Genomic DNA, 20,459 nt, shown 5'->3' with positions numbered 1-20,459 from the left:
GAATCTAGCAATATTTCTGCGATAGAGCAAGGGGATGGAAGTGCTGATGTATGCGTGAGTAGGGGCCTCTTTTGTCATATATGTGGACCAACATGTGGGGTTGATGTGATCTTGGTAATACTCCAGCTTCACCCTCTTCTTTGTTGTTACTTTGTTGTTAGCCATTGAGTCTGTACAGTGCTCAGTAGGGACATCTGAAACTCTTGGATATCAATTCTTGCGGGTGGCATAGTCAGGTATGAGTCTACATTCCATCTGCTGAACCACTTCCTTATATCTGTCCCCCATCCTGTGCAAATGATCTTGCTCTTATGGTTCTTTTGAAGTTTCATGCTGGCCATCCATGCCCTGTAAGGTAATCTATATGTTTGCATTTGTTGTACCTCCACTAAGTATTGCAGTACTCTAACCAAAGCATGGAACTCGATAGGTCTCCTGCCTGTTTCTAAAAGTAGCACCAAGTATGGAGTAGTTGCCTTTACACCTAAGTGGCGGCGTAAGAAAGCCTTCTGCATTTTTTCGATCTCATTCCATGTCGATGGGGGAATGCTGCCTCCCCATACTTCCACTCCATAGAGTACTGTTTGAACCACATATGCATCAAACAAAATGTTCCAAATCTTCCAATTGCGAGTGTCGGTGTGCCTGCAGTCATTTTCAAAGTGATAGTATTTGCCCCAGCCTGTGTCTAGTCTTCTTTGGACACATTGCCATCATCTATGATCTGCTGGAATATCAATTCCTAGGTATTTAAAAGTATTGACATATTCGAGGGGCTGTCCATCGAATATAATGTTTGGGGGATGTAAAGGCTGAATGGTGCACACTGCCATCATTTTGGTTTTGTTGGCATTTACTTGCAGCCCGCTCTCTAGACAAAAGGTCTTCAATATCTGTAATAGTTTGTGCATGTGGTCAGGATCATATGCGAAAAGAACTATATCATCTGCATATAGCAGTAACAATATTACCCACACTCCTATTTTGGGGCCTTGTATGTCTTCTGTTGACATAGCTTCTTTTACAAGTTCTTCTAGCCTGTCAATGCATATCCCAAATAAAGTGGGTGAGAGTGGGCAGCCTTGCTTGACTCCCATGTTGCTTTGAAATGCAGTCGATAGTCCCTGAGATTGCTTCAATCGGCATAGAACTTTTTCATATATCCGGGAGATGCCCACTCTGAGTGTCAGAGGGACCTCCAGGATGTGCATTCTATCCCATAAACCTCCTCGTGATACTGTATCAAATGCTTTTCTGAAATCAACAAAGCAACAGAGTAGAGTGTTTCTGTGTAATCTGCTTTCATCCATGAGGAACCTCAGTGTAACGAGGTGGTCTACAGTTCTGTGTTCTTTGTGGAAGCCTGCTTGCCCAATAGCCCTTTTCTTGGCTTCTTCTGCCCAGCTGCTGATTTTTGCTTCAAGTATTGTACTAAAAAGTTTGGCTGGGGTGGAGCTGACCATTATAGTTTGATAATTGGTAACTGAATTTCTGTCGCCTCCCTTGAAAAGGGGCTGAACCCAATTTTCCTGCCAATCAAGCGGGAAACCACGTTGTAAAGCGTGTGTTAACACCTGTGATAGCCACTCTCTTGCTTTGTCTCCTGTCCATTTTAGAAATTCAGCGCACATAGACATGTGGTTAGATGCTTTTCCATTGGCCATCTTTTTCAGCCCTGTTTCTATGTCTTCAAATGCAAAAGGATTGGGAGAAGCAAGTGGTATCTCTTCAGTCCCCATTTTTGTCGCATTGACATGATTGTAGAGTTTAATGACGTATTCCATCATATCTTCATCTGATATATTCCTCATGATCTTTTTCTTCGGACTCTTGACATGCCTCCAACCTTTCTTGGGATTTTTTATGAATGTAAGTAAATCAGATTTTTCCTTTTCTAGAATGTAATGCCTCTTCTTTTTCCGTGTGAGAGCATTATATTGTTTCTCCTTCTGTCTGTACAAGTCTGTGTTTGGAATGTGTTTCAATGCTTTGCGCATTTGCTTGCACTCTTCATCGTACCATTTCTTACATGGTAGACCTTTGACCAATTTCTGTCTTGCTTGGGGGGCTACTCCAAACACCTTTGTGGCGGTGTCCAAGATAGCCTCTTTGAGGGCTCCCCATGTGGGTGTAACTGCCATTGCATTCAGCTTTGCATCCAGTGTGATGGCATATTCTTTCTGTTTCTCTTGATCCACCCGGAAGCCTCCTGGATGTGCTGTAATTTTCTGTGTGTGGATTTCAGCCTGCACACTAAGGGTGAGCCACAGGGAGAGATGGTCTGATTCTGGCTGTTTTGCTCCTATTTTGAGGCTCTGAATGTTAGGTAATGCATCTACATGTGCCAAAGCATAATCTAATACATTGTGCCCTCCACTAGCCGAAAAACATGTAGTCCCATTGGTCCCGGGAAATAGTTGCATTCCATTTAGTATTGGCATATGTAGACCATTCATCATGCTTCAGAGTGCTCTGCCTTGTGCATTAATGGTGTTATCGTCTGAGATCCTGTACCATCTGTCATCCACTTCGATTGCATCCTCTTTATCCATTTCATCATGCATGATCGGCTGAAATTGCATTTGTCCAGTTCTTACATTGAGATCACCCAGTATTATGACTTTACCTACTTCCTTCAACTCAGCAATGTCTAGGCATAAGTTCAAGGAGGGTGCAAAGCAGATCCTAAGGAGTGCATAAACAGACTCCGAGTTATTATAAAGTACCTACCTTGTAGTCTAAAAAGGCCATACATCAGTTTAAGACTATGCATGCGTTGGTCTTTGGGGAAATGAGTTTACAGTTTGAAAAGATGAGGAGAATGTCAAAGAAAAGGAAAAAGGTTTCTAAACTTTTTAGAGGGAGAGGGGAGCTGCACACACAAGGATGAAGTGCATGCTCATCCAGAGGGGGAACGGGGCTGCACACACATAGTGATGAAGTGCATGCCAACACGACAGAAACTGTGTCTTCTCTAAGCCAATTCAATAAGACAAAAAACAATTTCAATATGAAAATTTGATAGAAGACCTCAATCATGGGATACTTTCTCTCAGTTGGTGTCAAGAACATGCTTGTACTTGTTCGAACCTTGCTCTCAATCCCCTGTTTCACAAGACAAACAGGAAAAGAAGGTTATGACATCTACCAATGCTGTTGCTTTGCATATGTTTAGATGCCGAGAAAAGGCACAAAAGCATTCCATGGAGATTCACGATAATAATCAAAAGGAGCTATAATACAGAGTGTAGAACATACAAAAACACAGTGTTTACATGTTTGTCTTCATATGTGTTTGTATTTCTTAGCAAACACGTTGGCAAGCTCACCATAATCCATTCAGAAAATGGAAATCGCTCACTCCATTGCCATTCTTGAAGTTCATATGCTCAAGTATGCCCACTAGATCTTGCCCTATGATTCTAGATACGTTCACGAAGTTGAGAAAGAAATAGTGATATGAGAGATGGACCCCAAAAATATTTCTACACTAGGAATGACCATTGTCATGAGCCACATCATAACATGTTCGGTTTAAAATTTTATAGCAAGGGGAACAAAGCTAAGGAAGAAGGAGAGGGGAAAGAAATTACACTCCTACCTCACAATTTATTATTGGTTGCATCATTTTGATGGCGGCAAAGGGGTAACATTGACCGGTTCGAAACATTTTGAGCAGGCACCTACTAAACGTCATGCCAATTCTGCACCCCGAGCTTGAACTTCCAGAACATGAAGGAACTATCAAATATATTTGCACTACTTGACAGACTCAATTTTTATTTCATCGGCGCCATACCTTACATACAGCTCCATCCCAGCTTGCAAGTCCTCCGAGCTCACATTCTTAGACACGCTCTTGAAGTGAGGCTGCCCATAGTCCATTAAGCAGTAGCCCAACATGCCGTGAAACGTGTGCATGTTGCCTGCTTTAAAGCACAGCACATTATTACTGCTCCTTCCGGTTTACTCACATCCCAGCCCATGAATTTTTTGATCAACCTATTCACCGTCACCATGCTTCGAGCGTAGATCCAAATCACCATCTGGAGATGCAAGTGGGACAATGCACCTCCTCTTTCCACAGCGCAGAAACCTGAGATGTAAGCTTCTTTCAAAAAACTCTCAACTTTTGTAAATATGCCTAAATCCACATCACTACCTCCCACACCCACTGTCACAATCAGCTCAAATACTCTATGACCACTTTTCTAAGTCTTTGCCTTCGGAGGCCTTCCTCTTCCACACTTCACCCTACAACACGCATGCAACTACAACACTAATCCCATACCCAACACTCAATCCTAGCTACAACACGCACGCCAACATACGGAACAGCAAACTCACTGCGGCACCAAATCATTCGTCTGCAGGTCACCAGCTCTGTCGTCGCCATCCGCATCTTAGTCTTCATCAACAATCTCGCACTCATCCACTGCAGCACGTCACCTAGCCATGATTTTTCCTCTCATGGTCACCTTCCACCTCGCCCTCTTCCATGGGCTTCGCTTTATCCTCCATCCTCCACCCGGCAACATCGTGGGAGGTTCACGAAATGATCAGCTTCCCTTTAGTGAACCAGGAAGGCTCCAAAAGCCACGTGGCAAGACATGCAAACTGGCACCACGTGGCAGCACATGCATCTACCCCCTAAGCCCCCGCAGCCCCCTCAAACTAATGCGCATTTTACACTAACGGGGGGGGCCCTATTATTCACTGAGCACTGAGCATTAAGCCTTCTCACTGACTTTTTTCAAAATATTGCTTGCATCTTTTTGCTGTACACTGACTTTTTTCAAAATGTGGTAATCTATCGTATTCAAAAAAATTTATACAAGAGGTGGGAGGGTAAGAACTCTATCACTCATCTCTTCAATATGACAGAAAAGCTAAGGGGGTAGTCTTTACTGCCACAAGATCGCAAGTGGTGTCAAATGAAAAAAAAAGGGAACAATAACAGGTCCTCATGAATGAGATAAATCTCTCTCGCACCGCTGCAAAGGGCCCGATACATCTCTCCCATTGACTCCTAATCATGAAAATAAGGTCCGCCCATATACAAGCCACTGTATCAACCGCAATGGATGGCTCACCGCCTAAAGTGTATATCTCTCAAACACCAAATCCACCACAAAGTAATGCTGGATACCACCTCCGAAGCTAGAACCAGCCGGTGAAGAAGGCAAGGACTCCTGTGCTGGAATAGGAATCAAAACAAATCCTATGGATCCATGATGCTAAGATCTATAGGACCATGTCTCAGCCGAGGCTGCATGAAGACAGCACTGTCACAGGCCTAAGACTCATAAAAGCAAAGGCACCAGACCCTCCCCAAATTGTTACTCCCCATGTCATAAGGAAAGACTTGGAAGTGATATAAGAGAATAATCTGAAAACACCAGTCCAAACCCCATGACAATGTGACCACTCCAACAAGCAATGCTTGCAGGATTCCTCTCCAAGCTAGCACCTCATACAAACAAAATGTCTACCATCTGTTGTAACCATGAGCCCACTGGAATGCCCCTGTGAATGGTAACCCAAAGAAAGCATGAAACCTACTTAGCTCTACTAATCCCCCAAAAGTGGATCCAGAACCTCCCCAGGAGCTACTCATAAATCCCCTATGCTTGCCAGTGCTGAACGGCTGTGGGTATATGGTGAATATATCTCTCTTGAATCCTATATCTGTCCCTCGTCAAATACTAAAAAAAGGACAAAGGATCTGAAGCAGTGGGAGCTGGCCAAAACCACTCCCCTGGATTATAGCCTAGCTCTGCTAAAGGTCTCCCCTGAAATATCCAACGTCTACATCTAGGCTCCTCTCTGACAATAGATCGGGAGAGAACTAGTGACATTGCTTCCCCAAGCAGCCTATAACTATGATCCTCTCCCAACATAGATCCTGATGGTCCATCAGCTGCGTACACGTAAAATTGTGAGAAGTATTAAAAAAGGTTCTAGCCCAACTCTCACACCTACACATATGCCAAGCTCACTGAAACATCCAAACAACTGAAAATATGCCGAGGATCCTCTTGAGGCTCAATGAAAAGCTCTCTCCACAGTTGAGGGATGGCTCTTATATTCTAAAGGCTATTGGTGGCGACATGTGGGAAGGGTTCATGTCACGCGGACGTGAAGTTATGAACAGTGACTAACTTTGGCTTAGGGGGCTAGCCCAGGGGAAGAGACACTTCCCAGAAGTCCCTAGGTGCACACACTAGGCCTACTTGCTAAGGGCAAGGCAAGGTTTAGAGGGGTCTTAAAGTTAGGCCCAAGGAAACCAATGTTTCATTGGTTAGAAGGGGTTAGGATTTTAATGTGAGGGGCAAACCAATGTTCCATTGGTTTGCAAGGGTTAGAGCTTTAATGAGGGGGCCACGTGGCATTCCCTCATGCACTACCTACCACCTCTCCTTTCCTTACTCCTCTCCTCAACGTTACGGGAGGTTCTTCCTACGTTTTTGGAAGGAAAAAGGTTTTGGCACGCTTTCCAAAGCTCCCCCACTCGCATTTCTTGGGGTTTGTCACGCATTTCGAGGCAGCTGTACGGACTGCATGTGCTTCATCAAAGGCCTCGTACGGACTGTACGGCCCATTGGTGCTGCTGTACGGGATCCTAGGCAGATTGTATGGCCTTTCAACACATGCTGTACGGGATCTTTCAAGTTGCACGAATCCCAAGGCTGATTGTACGGAGTTTCCATCGCTGCTGTACGGGCTGTTTCACGACTCCCAAGGCAGGTTGTACGGATGTTAATCTGCTGGCTGTACAGACAGATGCACACTTTTCTAGGCTGATTGTATGCACGTTTCACGTGCTGTTGTACGGGATCCAAGGCAAACTGTACGGGTGATTTTCCTGCTAGTACGAGTGATTTTGCTGGCTGTACGGGCGTTTATTTGCTGGCTGTACGGACGTCATTAATGCTGCTGCTGCTGCTGCACGGATTCCAAAGGCTGCTGTACGGCCTGCTCAGCTTCCCTTTCCTACCCGTGATCCTCTTGCTCTTTCTCTCTCTTTCTGATTCCATCTTGTAATCCCTCTCTGCCTTCCCCTCTCCTAGCTGCCAGTTCCTCTTGCTGGATGTGTCGCTGCTGGAGGTGTTTTGGAGCTGGATTGAAGTCAATTGAAGCTGGTTTGAGTTCTCTTGTCGCTATCCTTGTCATGTGATTGCATTTGGAAATTTTTGGGAAGTGTCTGGATGCCTAGTCATTCACAGTTGGTTACAGTCTTTGTGGAATGCTTGGATACTTTTACAGTTGGTCATGGACAAATGGTGAATGCCTTAGCTTTGCCTTGGCACTTGGGTGCTAGTGTGTGCACTAGGATGGAATGCAGTTTATAGCCAAGGTTTGGCTTGGACAGTGGAATTGCCCGTGGGGCAAAGCACAAGGGAGAGCCCTTGTTGTATGTACCAATTTCATTCCTAAAGAAATAAATAAATACCGGAAGGGGCGCCAAGTGTTTGGGGCCAGTGTGGTGTCTTGTACTTGGTTCATTGAGCAGGGGCACTCTAGCCTCCATCCAGTTATTTCTCAAGTTGTTTCTAAGTGGTATTGTTTAAAGTTAAGTGGTTGGAAATGATGCAATGTGGTTGTGAATAATGAAAGTGCAATGCAAGTTATGGTCTACTGCCCTTTAGGAAACCGAAGGCCGGTTTCAGTCCATGAGTATGCATAATAGTCTCCCAACCTCCCCTGAACCAATCTCCAATACTAATCAAATAGTTTGGATTTGATCTCACTCTCCCAAGGGAAACACCTTGATATTGTACCAAGTTGTTATGGAAAAGTGGTTGTCTAGCTATCTCCTCTCTGGTGGAAGGAACGGCATGGATGAGTGATGGACGAAAATAATGTCAAATCTAAATGAGCCTTCTCATGAATAGAGAAGTGGGCCAAGTACGATGATCCACCAAGAAAATCCAGTTGACCTTTCTAACCGCTGACCAACTGCCCTGGGAGTATACTGAAGAATACCATGTAGCAGAAATTGCTTCCATGGTTGATCCCTGGAGTCAAGCCTCTCACTAGAAGCTTGATCAGGAGCACTCCGCTCGGAAGCTTAGGATCAAGAATCCTTATACCTCCTTGTGTTGTGTAAAGGGTGATAGCATCCCAAGATACCCTGGCTCTAGTGTCCCACCCCACTCCACAAGAAATTCCTAAGCAATCTCCTCACCAATCTAATACTAGCAGCATGAAAACACTAGCAAGAAGCTACATACCACATGGTCACCATGGAAGCCTAGTTGAGCACAATTGCTCTACCAGCAAAGAAAGGCTAGCTTCCTTCGTATACTCTCTAACACAGGAGCAAAATACTGAGCAGGAGACACATCAATACCAACCCTAGAGCCCACATATTTGGAGAGATGGCTCTGGGCACCCACACAAAACCATTGTCAACTTCCCACACTGAAGTATCTTGCTCAACAGTAGCCCAAATACCTTAAGATTTGTTCCAATTGACAACCCTCCTCATGCTAGACAAAACTTGTCAATAGAAGAAGCAGCAGCAATCAAACTGTTTGGATCACCCTTGCTCTTGCCTGATCGGGAGAGAAATCCCTAGAGTGCCCTAACTAGTAGCCTGCAAAAAGTAACCAACAGCCTCATCCACAAAACAAAAAAAATATGGTGCAAGAAACCAGCTCTGACGAGCTAGCTGAAATGCAGGTCCTTTGCCTCCATACAACACCACCGTGTTGGCCGAGTGAGGACATAGCAAAGATGCCCATGAAATCCATCTGTCATTAAAGCCCAATCTCCTCATGGTACCCTCCAAGAAGCTCCATTCAACTCTATCATAAGTCTTCTCAAAATCAAAAAGTAAAATTATTATATCCTATTGACTTTCCCGTGCCCAATGTGTAGCCTCCTAAAAAGTAAACACGTTGTCCACGATACTCTGATCTTGAACAAAGTCTATCTATGTAGCTCTGATGATATTGAGAAGTAGGGGTCTAAAGCACAAAGCCAAAGTCTTCGCTAAAATCTTATAGATAGTCCCAAGAAGACTAATGGGTCTCGATTCCTGAGAATCGTCTTGTCTCCTCCTTTTGCGATGAGACAAATGAGACCATGTATACGAACGCTCACCCATAGATCCTAGCTGAAGAGCCTTTGAGAAGGCGGATAAGAGATGAGGGTCAATGATGCCTTGCCTAGGCTTCCATCTATGGGAAGCCCACATAATGCATCTATGATTTCCTAAAGCATGAGTTGACGTTCAAGCATGTGGCACATCCTATCCCGAGACCATCTGCAAAACATGCCTCCAAAGCTCCTCTCTCGCACTGGCTATCTCAACAATAAGTGGATCTGCTGTATAAAGACTGGAGTAGAAATCAAAAGTAATCTCCATGAGACGGTGAGGATCTGCTTGCAGTCCTCTCACATCATCTGTAAGTCTCTGCAGGCTATCAAAGGAATCTTCCTGTCCAACTGCCATGAAAACTCTCTCGAGCATGTGTCACCCTTTTGTACCGAAAAAGCCTAGTGAGAATAATATCAGCCTCTAGTCTTTTGGATTCGCTGCAAAACTCCACATCATTCATAAGTCCCCGCAAGCTATGTCCAACTACCCTAAAAAACTCTCTAGAGCATGTGTCACCCTTCTATATCTAAAAACTCTACTGGGAGTTATATCGGAGCTGAGCTATCCTACCTTGCAGCTCCTCCAGTCTATCCTGTGCTGCAACGAACCAACCTCTTAGAAAAAGCATCTAGGAAGCTCTGCACCAAGCCTTGTAGTCTAATTGCCTCTTTTGCTTACACAAATTTTGTAGCTGATCTAGATTGAGGAGGCATCACCATAATCCATTCGTGGCAAGTGCAAATTGTAGATAAATTGAACTTTTAGGCATTTAGACTTCAATCTTCAAGGATGCCAAAGAAGGAGAGTGAGCTATGGGCATTACATTGCAATGATGTCAACACTCGTCCAAACAGATATTGTTCATGGAAATGCAGTTATTTGTGGCTAAGACACATCAAGCTCCGTTACTAGATTAGCATTTTCGAGGTGGAGGGAAGACATAGGAGGAGCTTGCATGATTCAGCTCTCTAGGGTACCCAAGGGATTGACATGTATATATCTGCATGCAAGAAAGGATGGAGATCAAATGAGGAAGTGGATCCTAGTAATTTATTTAATAGTGCCATGATCACTCAGGTGCACAAAAGATAAAGCATATCAAGGGCTAACCATTGGTTTCAATTTGGGTTAACTATGTATTGCCTAGGGCAAGTTATCAGCCTAGCAAGCCTATTGTGCCCCTAATTCTTGGTATTAGAAAATAATGACTTCATGAAAAATATGGAATAATGACTTCATGAAAAATATGGATGCCATGATGATCTGAAAAGATTTTGGTGAAGAAATGTGCCAAATTATCCACAATTGGACGACAGATGAGGTCAAAAATGTGATACTCTATATGCTCCCATACAATTTGATAATGATTTTCAAGATGATTCGTGCAAGCATGGAAGGTCGAAACCTTGATAATGGCAATGCAACTCTAGCTATCACAAAAGATGGGAATCAACTAAACTTTTATGAGTGAGCTATGCACATGCATTCTTGAGCAGTTGTAATAGCAACTTTGTATTCCTATTCACTATTATAAGGAGATACTGATGACAAGGCCACGAAATTAAAGTAGATTCATTGAGAAAACATAGTGAGAAGAAGAATCAAAATCAGCCCACAATTTGAGTCAATGAAACCATGTAGCACAAAATCACACTCTATTGTGATGCAACTCATGGGTAAGCGTACCTTGGATGCACTTGAGTAATTGTAGGACAATGCATGAATTGGCAAAGCAAACCAACACGTAGGCAATGTCAAGCTTCATATTGCACACCAAAGTCTTTCATACAAGTTCCATAGAAATAATCTCTCTCTCACGTGCAAATAAGAGAAAATTTGTAGAAGTTGAGGCCGCCTGTGCACTTCATCTGATAGGACAAAAATTGGGACTGCGTTATTGTTGTTTGGCCATTCAATATTCTCATGGTACAAATGGCATCTTCAAACCAAGTAGATAAACCAAACCAAGTAGGCAATGGGACTATTGCAGAAATTCAAGATGCAGGTTAGCAGACCAGCAGCAACTCTGGTGAGACCAAGCCCTTTGTGCTACTTAGAGCATAAGATAAGTGAGCAAAGGTCTCCTCATAGTCATCACTATATTCTTGAGCATACACCTTGACCACAAGACAAGATTTGTCCTTTCAATTGTCCCATTTGAAAGGTATTAATCTTTTGCCATGTGAAAAGACCAACTAAATTCCTTGTACCATTTTGTGCATGACAAAACTGTACTCTCCTTGCATTGCTTGATCCCTTCCAGCCTTGCCTTTACCATCCCCAATATCTCAAGTTCTGCATACTTGCATCCTAGTGATCCCCAATAGGCCATTGTGGTTCTTTCTCTTCTCGCTGCTGTCTTGTGTGTAGGCTGCACAAGAATGGTGCTGAAGGCAAAAAAACATGATCATAAAGTAATTGTCTTTGGTTGTGCTCTTATATTATGAGTATTGTGGTGTGACCACACTCTAGGGACACTTTTCCCTCCAATTAAGAGGTTTCCCCCTCTAGGGTTAGTATTATGATTACTCTCCTATGTAGAGGATATAATCCTCATTTTGGTTCTCGCGTCACCAGACCCAACATTTGGCATAAGAGCCGTGCTCCCCTACGTCCTACTTCAGCAAAACATCTTCCTTTCAAGGAAAAAATCTTCATAGGTGAAGGCAAAAGCTGGCCCAATGCGCGATGGAGTAAGTATGGGAATGGCTTCTGGTTGTTCGAGCAACCATTCATTCGGGGTTGAAACAGAGTACATATACCTTTAGAAGACAAGAATATATCCAATCGTACAAATTCAGATTTTTGTTGTCCTAAAGGCTGAAATTCTACATTGAACATACAAGAGAAAACGAAAGAGAAGAAAAATAAGCTTAAAATTTTTCTTTGAAAAAAAAAAGTAGACATATCTAGCAAGCAATGCAATGCTTATGTCATCATCAGTGCCCAAGCATAAGCAGCTATATTGGGTTTCTAAAGACCCACAATGTCTCTTGGAACATAGTACATATACTAGAGCTGTTGTTGAAACCGGCCTTCAATTATTTCAAAGGGCAGTAAAACTAACAAGTAACCAGTCAACACTGTTACATTAACAATTCAGCAAAAGTATAACCAGCAGATTGGGAGCTAGAGTGCCCCTGCACCAAGACAAAGACTCAGATTGGCCCCAAACCTTGGCGCCCCTTTTGGTATTTCTTTAATTAAGTGAGAGGCCCTGAAATCCAGGCTACATAAAGGATACACTCCTTACAACAACTGGGGCATTCCACGTCCCAGTGAGCAACCACATACCTTGCATAGCCCTTACTATTCATTGCTCTCACTACCCTTCGCAGTAGGTCTCCATCCCTAGTCCAAGAAGTTTGCACACAGCCCAGAACTGTTACTAGCAGCCCACTCAGCCACTCAGTTCCCCATAGCTGTCACCAGTGCCCAAATAGTCATCCATCTGCTCGAAGCAGAGAAAGAAAGCATACCAAAGCTTTCTCCACTGTCCAAGACTGCCATGACCAATAGTCTCTCACCCTATGGGTCGCACATATCTTGATACAATAACTTGTTTCCCAAAAGAGATCTAGCATCACAATACAGCAAACACTATGGCAGTCACACCCGTACCATCCCTCTCGGGGTTCCAAGGATACTTCCCATTCCAAGAATGGGTTTCTCGACCCTTGCCTGCTCAGCAACGAGATTGTACCAAAGATGTGCCGTCTGCCTAGCAACCACTGCCTGCATGTGACCCATCTCTTAAAGAAACCAAAAACATATTCCCACACGGAACATGTTACCAGCCAAAGCCAGCAAATAAGATATACAATGAATTCAAACCCGCTTGCATTCAGTGCTCTTTCCAGTCTCAGTAGGCATCAGTATCACAAACATTAGCCCTGCAGGGCTTTGCTCTCACACCCATGTAACCATAGGCATCCATCCACAGTGCAAACACCTGCATTAGAACTCACGAGCTGTTACCAGCAGCCCTTATAGGACCACACACTCTCCAACCAACCACAAGTGTCCACTGACGCACTAGAATACCCAAACAATGGGTGAAAGCATAAGTGAACTGCCCACGATGCTCAAAAGCACGAACAACCTCCGCAAGCATTCATTGAGAACCATCCTGCCAACTGGGCTTCTCTAAAAACACTTGTACTCAGCTTAGGACTATTCCTAGCAACCAGTACTTGGTCACACAATCCCCCACAGCTGCCACAGTACCTGCTTGACGACTTATCTACTCCATGCAAAAAGAAAAGGCATTTATACACAGCCAACGCCATCAAGAACTTAGAAAAAGGGAAAGGATCATCAGTTGAAAGACTTCCACACAACTTGGGCTTCTATGAACTCAGTTAGCTGCTCTTCATACAGCCAGCCACGGTTGGCTACGGTACAATAACCGTACAAGCATGCTCTATTGATGTATGTGTAGCCCGTACATCAGCAACTCGATACCCAGCCTGGCAGACAAACTGTTCGGAATCCATCCGTATAGCCAGCAAGGATGCTCACCGTACAACCAGCCGTACAATTGTACGTACACCAGCAGCTACACTCATCATACAACCATGTACGGTAATCCATGCAGTCATTAATGTGGGCACTGGGCAGCCCATAGTCCGTACTGTTCACCCACTCCGTACAGCTACCTTCAATAACCACATACGTACATCAGCAGCTGCCATTACCGCTCCGTACAATCCTGCCAACCCCCTTCAAGGCTCTTCTGTGCTCTGGGCTGCACCAGGCTCCCTGAAGGCTTCCGTCCCTTCTCCGAATTCCAGCCCCCGCGTTCATTTTCGGCGTCAACCTCCTTTCTTTCGTGATTTTGCCGCGCGCTCCTTTTTTCCGTCCAAGTTTTTGCCAAAGGCCTTCCTTTCCAAAAGGGAGCTGCATGGGCTTGCCACGGGGCAGCCCATGCCTTGGGTTTCCCCTAAGGGCCTTCAATTGCCCCTAGGCCCCCTCTAGTGGGACCTTTTCAAAAGCCCACCAATGACCAACCTAAAAGCCTAAGGTTCTTTGGGCCCCTCTTGGCCCTCGACCTTTCATTTGCTAGGGGTTCTAGCACATCAGGTAACCCTTGACCTCGCCCCTTGCTTTCCCAGGGTCTTGCTGACACGCCCCAGCACTCCTGAAACCCCTGATCTGCAAGCAAACCACACACAACGTCAGATCTGAGCAGGCTGCTCACCACCCAACCATGACATCTACGGGATGTGATCCCGAATCAGAAGATGTCCCCTCCGAGCCACGAGCTAAGCTACTGGCACGAACTCCCAATCAGATCCAAACCAGCCTGGTGTCCCATACCACCAGGTGGCGCTATGAAGCCCCGGATCTGTCACTGGGCCTTGGGCTACACTAAGATGCAGGCGCGCGTCCACGACTCAATCCAGGATCAGACCTAGCACCTGGGAACGAGACTTGCTCCCAACTGCACACTGAGAACTGAACCCCCTGGGCCTCTTTTATAGACTCGGGGCCCGGCGCCAAAAATAGCGAAGACCTATAAATAGTTCGTACCCTTGCCACTCAACCCGAGAATCAAGCCTGCCTAGCTCTAAGCCTCCCCAGGCTAACCTGAGCTAGTTCTGTGTACCTAGTATACGTCAGATACCAATCCGTGCACATGACATACTCCCCCTCCTCTAAGAACTCACTCCTGAGTTCGCTAAGAAATCCGGAAATGTTCTTTGGAGGTTTTGTAATGTCTCCCATGTTGCATCCTCCTCAACACGATCCTTCCACTTAATCTTGTATTCCGTGATAGTACGATTTCGAATCTGTCTTTCACGAAATTCAAGAATACACTCAGATTCGTGAGGAATAAAAGTCAAATCTGTAACTTCTATAATCTCATGAGGAGAAACAAGTTGTTCATCTGCACCCAATACTTATTTCAGTCTACTGACATGAAAGACTGGATGTACTTTAACATCAGGAGGCAATTCGAGTCGATATGCAACTGGTCCAATTCTTTTAATGACCTTGAAAGGACCACAGTATCTGACGGATAATTTCGGAACCAAACCAGTACTTAGGCTCTTGGATTCCTTAGGAATTCTCAAATATACCATCGTTCCTTCAGAGAACTCTCTAGGTGAACGATGTCTATTAGCATAAAATCTGTCCTGATCTTGGGCACTTCTAATAGACTCCTTGGCAAACTGCAACATGTCATGCATATCTAGCAAGAAATTCTTAGCAGCATCATTTTGAATCCCTTTTAATCCAACCATAACTGGTGACTTAGGTTGAAACCCGTACATAAGCATAAAAGGACTATAACCTGTACTAGAATGCTTTGCACTGTTGTAAGCAAATTCAATCATAGGTAGATAATCTTCCCATGAAGACTGTCTCTTAGATACATATGCCCGAAGCATGTCTTCAACCAACTGGTTCACCTTTTCTGTACTGCCATCAGATTGTGCATGATCCGAGGAACTCATACTTAGAGTAGTTTCTAACTTCTCAAATACAAGTGTCCAAAAGTTACTTGTAAACTTTGAGTCCCTGTCACTGACTATGTCAGATGGCAAACCATACAGCTTGAACAAGTGGTCCACAAACTCGTGAGCCAACTGAACAGCTGAAATAGTTGTTCTTGTAGGTAAGAATCTAGCCATTTTTGTCAAACGGTCGACTATGACCCAAATAGAGTCATGACCCTTGCGCGTTCGAGGTAAACCAGTAATAAAATCCATGGAAATACTTTCCCATTTATTACCTGGAACCTGTAAAGGCTGTAATAAGCCCGCGCTTCTAAGGCGTTCAGCCTTAGTAACTTGACAAACCCGGCAACCTACTACATAGTTTTCGATAAATGCACGCATCTTAGGCCAATAAAAGGTATGCTTCACAAGAGACAGAGTCCTATGTATACCTGGATGTCCTGCACTAGGAGCATCATGACACTCCCAGAGAATCTTGGATTTAAGGTCCAGAACATCAGGTACACAAATCTTTTCATTCCAGAACAGCAAGCCGTCCCTAATCATCCACTGACCTCCCGCCGCCTGTATCCTAGGTGGCACAATCCCTGAGTCCTGGTCAGCCATGGAGCTCCCTGCACCCTATATAGGTGGGGGCAGGGTACTGGCCTACCCACAAACAGCCCAGAACTTCGAGCCTTCACCTCGATTTCTGCGCCAACCAGCCAGCCCCATCCGTACCTTGCCTGCGCCAGTACCGCCCTGCCTCATGCAATCTTCTGCATCCGCCCCCTGCTTGCGTCAGCCTGTGCAGCCATCGAAGGCCCTGCATCAGCCCGTACAGGCTGCGTCAGCACTGTAAGGACTCCGACAGCACCTGTACGAACTGCGTCAGAAGCCGTACAGCCACGTCAGCGACCGTACGGCCTGCGTTAGCAGACCGTACAGCTACTCCAGCAGCACGCGCATCCGGTTGCAGGTTCGGAGAGGTCCCGAGATTCGTGGGCTTCTGATTCGCCGGGTTTCAGCATCTCCTTCCGTCTGCATCATTCGGGACGGTTTTCTTCTGCTCCATCCTCCTCTGTGCTTTGTTGCAGTCAGTTATTTCTCTCAGTTTGTATTCAAATCAGATATCAGCCATGTCTGATGCTCAAAATCCCGAGTTCACCATGGGAGAGCAGGACTTGGATTACACTCCTGTGGGAGAGGACGATCAGGGTCTCTATGACGACCTGATAACTAAAAAAGCCTTCAGTGAATTTACGACTGCTCTTGATGGCAAATTCGAGCAGGTCAATGCTAATCAATCGGGGTTGACACAGCAACTGCAGGGGATACAAGCAACTCTCACTCTTCTGGCTAGCACTATACAGGCACTCACGCATGTGGATGCCATGGCTTCGGTGCTAGGCCCGAATATAACTCCAGATCCTTTTCTAGGTGACCAAAAGTCAAGAACTAAGGAGGTAGTTGACACTTGGTTGCACAAGTGGCAGGTACACTTCCAATTCCACCCCTATCCAGATGAGAAAAAGATTCAGCTTGCAGCAGGGTTTATGTCAGGTAAAGCCTTGCTATGGTGGAAAGAACTCCAGCCTAAGCCTGATACTTGGAGATTTTGAGGGCATCTTCAGGAAGGAGTTCCTGAAGAAGGAGGATGACTACGATATCGTTGGCAAGCTCAAGGCCCTCGATATGTCAAAATTGAACTTGACCTTTGAAGTTTATCTTCAAAGATTTAGGGATCTGCAAACCAGGGCCACCAAAATGGATCCAGTAACCTTGTTAGGTTTCTTCGTGGATGGTTTGCCAGACTCCTATAAGTTGCAGATAAAGAACAACAAGTGCACAACGTTGCAGGAGGCCATGACATATGCACACATATATGATGATACCATGGCCGGTACCAAGGCAACCACAATTACCGATACGAGTGGAAAGAACAAACAAAAGTTCTTTCAGCATACGACTGGTATTGCGGAGACGAAGTCTATAGACAACGCCTCAAGGAAAAGCTTAACTCCAGCAAAGAATGGTAAGGCCCGTTTCCTTCGCACTCTCAGGCTCAAGAAAGAAGGCCGATGTTTCTATTGCGAGGAGCGGGGCCACACAAAGAATGAGTGTCCTAAGCGGAAGAACCAAAAGTTGGTGCTAGGACCGAAGCTCCAAGCGGGTCCACGTACCGCAGCCAAGAGAGCAAACCAAGTCGCGATAACAGGTATTTCAGTAAATGTCATTACCTGCCCACTCTCTTGTAATTGTACTTTCAATACTTCGTTGTTTGGTTCCCATGACCTTTTCCGAGTTTATGGAGAAGTTAGGGACCAACAGGTTCACATTCTCTTTGATCCGGGCAGCTCTCACAATTTTGTTAATTACAAATTTGTGCAGAAGATGGGGCTGTCCACAGTACCTAGCAACAACACCTATGACGTGCAGCTTCCAGCTGGGAAGCAGTTTTGGGATCGCAAGGTTGAAGCGCTTCCTACCCGGATTCAGGCCTACACGGGAGCTCTCACATGTTATGTTATGCATCTAGAGCATCTAGACTTGTTGATCGGGATAGAGTGGTTTAAAACCCACAATATTCAGATCGGATGGACGGAGCACACGCTTTCTTTTGTAGATAAGGACACCCAATTTTGTATTCAGTGTGATAAAATTCCCCCTTCTCAGGGGCCTATTGTATCTGCGATGCAGCTTCGGAATATATTAAACAATTCTCATTATGATGTCTATCAGTGTGTTTTGATTCCACTTTCTTCGTTTGTTATTTCGGTAGTTAACAAAAATGAATTAAGTGTGTTTGAACACCGTGAATTGAGAATGTTGTTAGATAATTTTAAGGACGTATTCCCAGCTCAACTGCCGGAAGGTTTACCTCCAAAACGGGCAGTAGATCATCGCATAGACTTAGTCCCAGGGGCTCAACCTATCAGTGTACCACCTTATAGGATGAGCCAGGTAGAGGAGGATGAGTTAGCTATCCAGCTTCAGGATTACCTGAATATGGGCTATATCCGCCCAAGTAAATCACCTTGGGGTGCACCTGTCCTCTTAAGAAAGAAGAAAGATTCTTCCTGGAGAATGTGTATAGATTATAAACGATTAAATAAAGTTACAATTAAGAACCGCTATCCTTTACCTCGTTCCGATGATTTGATAGACCGTTTGGCCGGAGCGAAGTATTTCACTAAGATTGATTTGCGTACGGGTTATCATCAAATCCGTATCTATGCTAAACACATAGATAGGACCGCATTCCGGACTAGGTATGGTCATTACGAGTTCCTCGTATTACCTTTTGGTTTGACCAATGCTCCTGCTACTTTTCAGCAGATGATGAACGATTTGTTCAGAGATTATCTGGGCAAATTTGTTGGAGTGTTCTTAGATGATATCTTGGTATATAGTAAAACGCTTGAGGATCACATAGGACACCTCCGGGTTGTCTTAGTTGTTCTAAGACAGCATAAGCTTTATGCCAAGATGAGTAAATGTGACTTCTTTATGAAGGAGATCATTTACTTAGGACACAAGATTTCTTCTGAAGGTATTAGCATTGATCTAGACCGTATCCAGAAGGTTTTAGAATGGCCTATCCCTCAGACTGTGAAACAACTTCGTTCTTTCCTAAGATTTACGGTATTTCTTCGAAAGTCAATGCGTGATTATTCACATATCACGGCACCCTTGACCAACATATTGAAAGGTCGTGGACGCAGGTCTACCCAGCCGATCTCTTGGAATGATGCAATGAACAAGGCTTTTGAAACCTTGAAGTTTTCTATCAAGGAAGCACCCGTTCTTGCATTACCCGATCCTACCCGGCCTTATGTTTTAGAGGCCGATGCGAGTGATTATGCGATTGGGGCAGCTCTATTCCAAGAGGGCAGACCTGTAGCTTTCGAGAGTAAGAAGCTAGACGACACTCAGTATCGTTGGCTCACACTTGAGAAGGAACTTTATGCTGTAGTGTATGCTCTCAAGGTTTGGAGACACTACTTGTATGGTTCAAAGTTCCTACCAACTGACACGCCCCAGCACTCCTGAAACCCCTGATCTGCAAGCAAACCACACACAACGTCAGATCTGAGCAGGCTGCTCACCACCCAACCATGACATCTACGGGATGTGATCCCGAATCAGAAGATGTCCCCTCCGAGCCACGAGCTAAGCTACTAGCACGAACTCCCAATCAGATCCAAACCAGCCTGGTGTCCCATACCACCAGGTGGCGCTGTGAAGCCCCGGATCTGTCACTGGGCCTTGGGCTACACTAAGATGCAGGCGCGCGTCCGCGACTCAATCCAGGATCAGACCTAGCACCTGGGAACGAGACTTGCTTCCAACTGCACACTGAGAACTGAACCCCCTGGGCCTCTTTTATAGACTCGGGCCTCGACGCCAAAAATAGCGAAGACCTATAAATAGTTCGTACCCTTGCCACTCAACCCGAGAATCAAGCCTGCCTAGCTCTAAGCCTCCCCAGGCTAACCTGAGCTAGTTCTGTGTACCTAGTACACGTCAGATACCAATCCGTGCACATGACACTTGCCCACACGCAGGTTAACATGCATGTGCCAGAAATCACGCCCTCATGACATACCCCTCTCTTGAAACATTGCAAGCGTCCTCGATTGCATTATGAAATGCATGTGAATATACCATCATTAAAGCATGTATCTCAAACTGGCATAGCATATATGATTGTTTAGAGCCTAGGGTAGCAATCCATATACACTGCAAAAACCTCATAGTGACTAGTACACTGATCATAGAAGTCCCAAGGCATATATACTGTCAGCAAGCAGTACCTCGGGTCATACAATGTCGCCAAGCGACCTCCACATATCTGAGCCTGTCTATAACAGAGGTGCTACCCCTCTCTTGAGCAGTCACTGATCTAC

At 45.0% G+C, this 20,459-nt stretch overlaps 1 protein-coding gene across 1 annotated transcript in view; it reads right to left on the bottom strand.

Moving 5' to 3' along the window:
* The window catches only part of LOC147900645 (prolyl 4-hydroxylase 1), an 87,165-nt gene that overhangs the window by 51,781 nt on the left and 14,925 nt on the right, over positions 1-20,459 (bottom strand). Inside the window, exon 6 of the mRNA XM_087375863.1 lies at positions 3,031-3,105. Coding sequence (XP_087231989.1) covers positions 3,031-3,105 — 75 coding nt within the window. The remainder of the gene's footprint in view (positions 1-3,030; positions 3,106-20,459) is intronic.

The sequence above is a fragment of the Dipteris shenzhenensis genome, chromosome 6 (assembly GCF_047967505.1).
Source record: "Dipteris shenzhenensis isolate YYH24624 ecotype China chromosome 6, Dip_SZ_1.0, whole genome shotgun sequence".
NCBI lineage: Eukaryota > Viridiplantae > Streptophyta > Polypodiopsida > Gleicheniales > Dipteridaceae > Dipteris > Dipteris shenzhenensis.
This window is presented reverse-complemented; position numbering and strand designations above follow the sequence as displayed.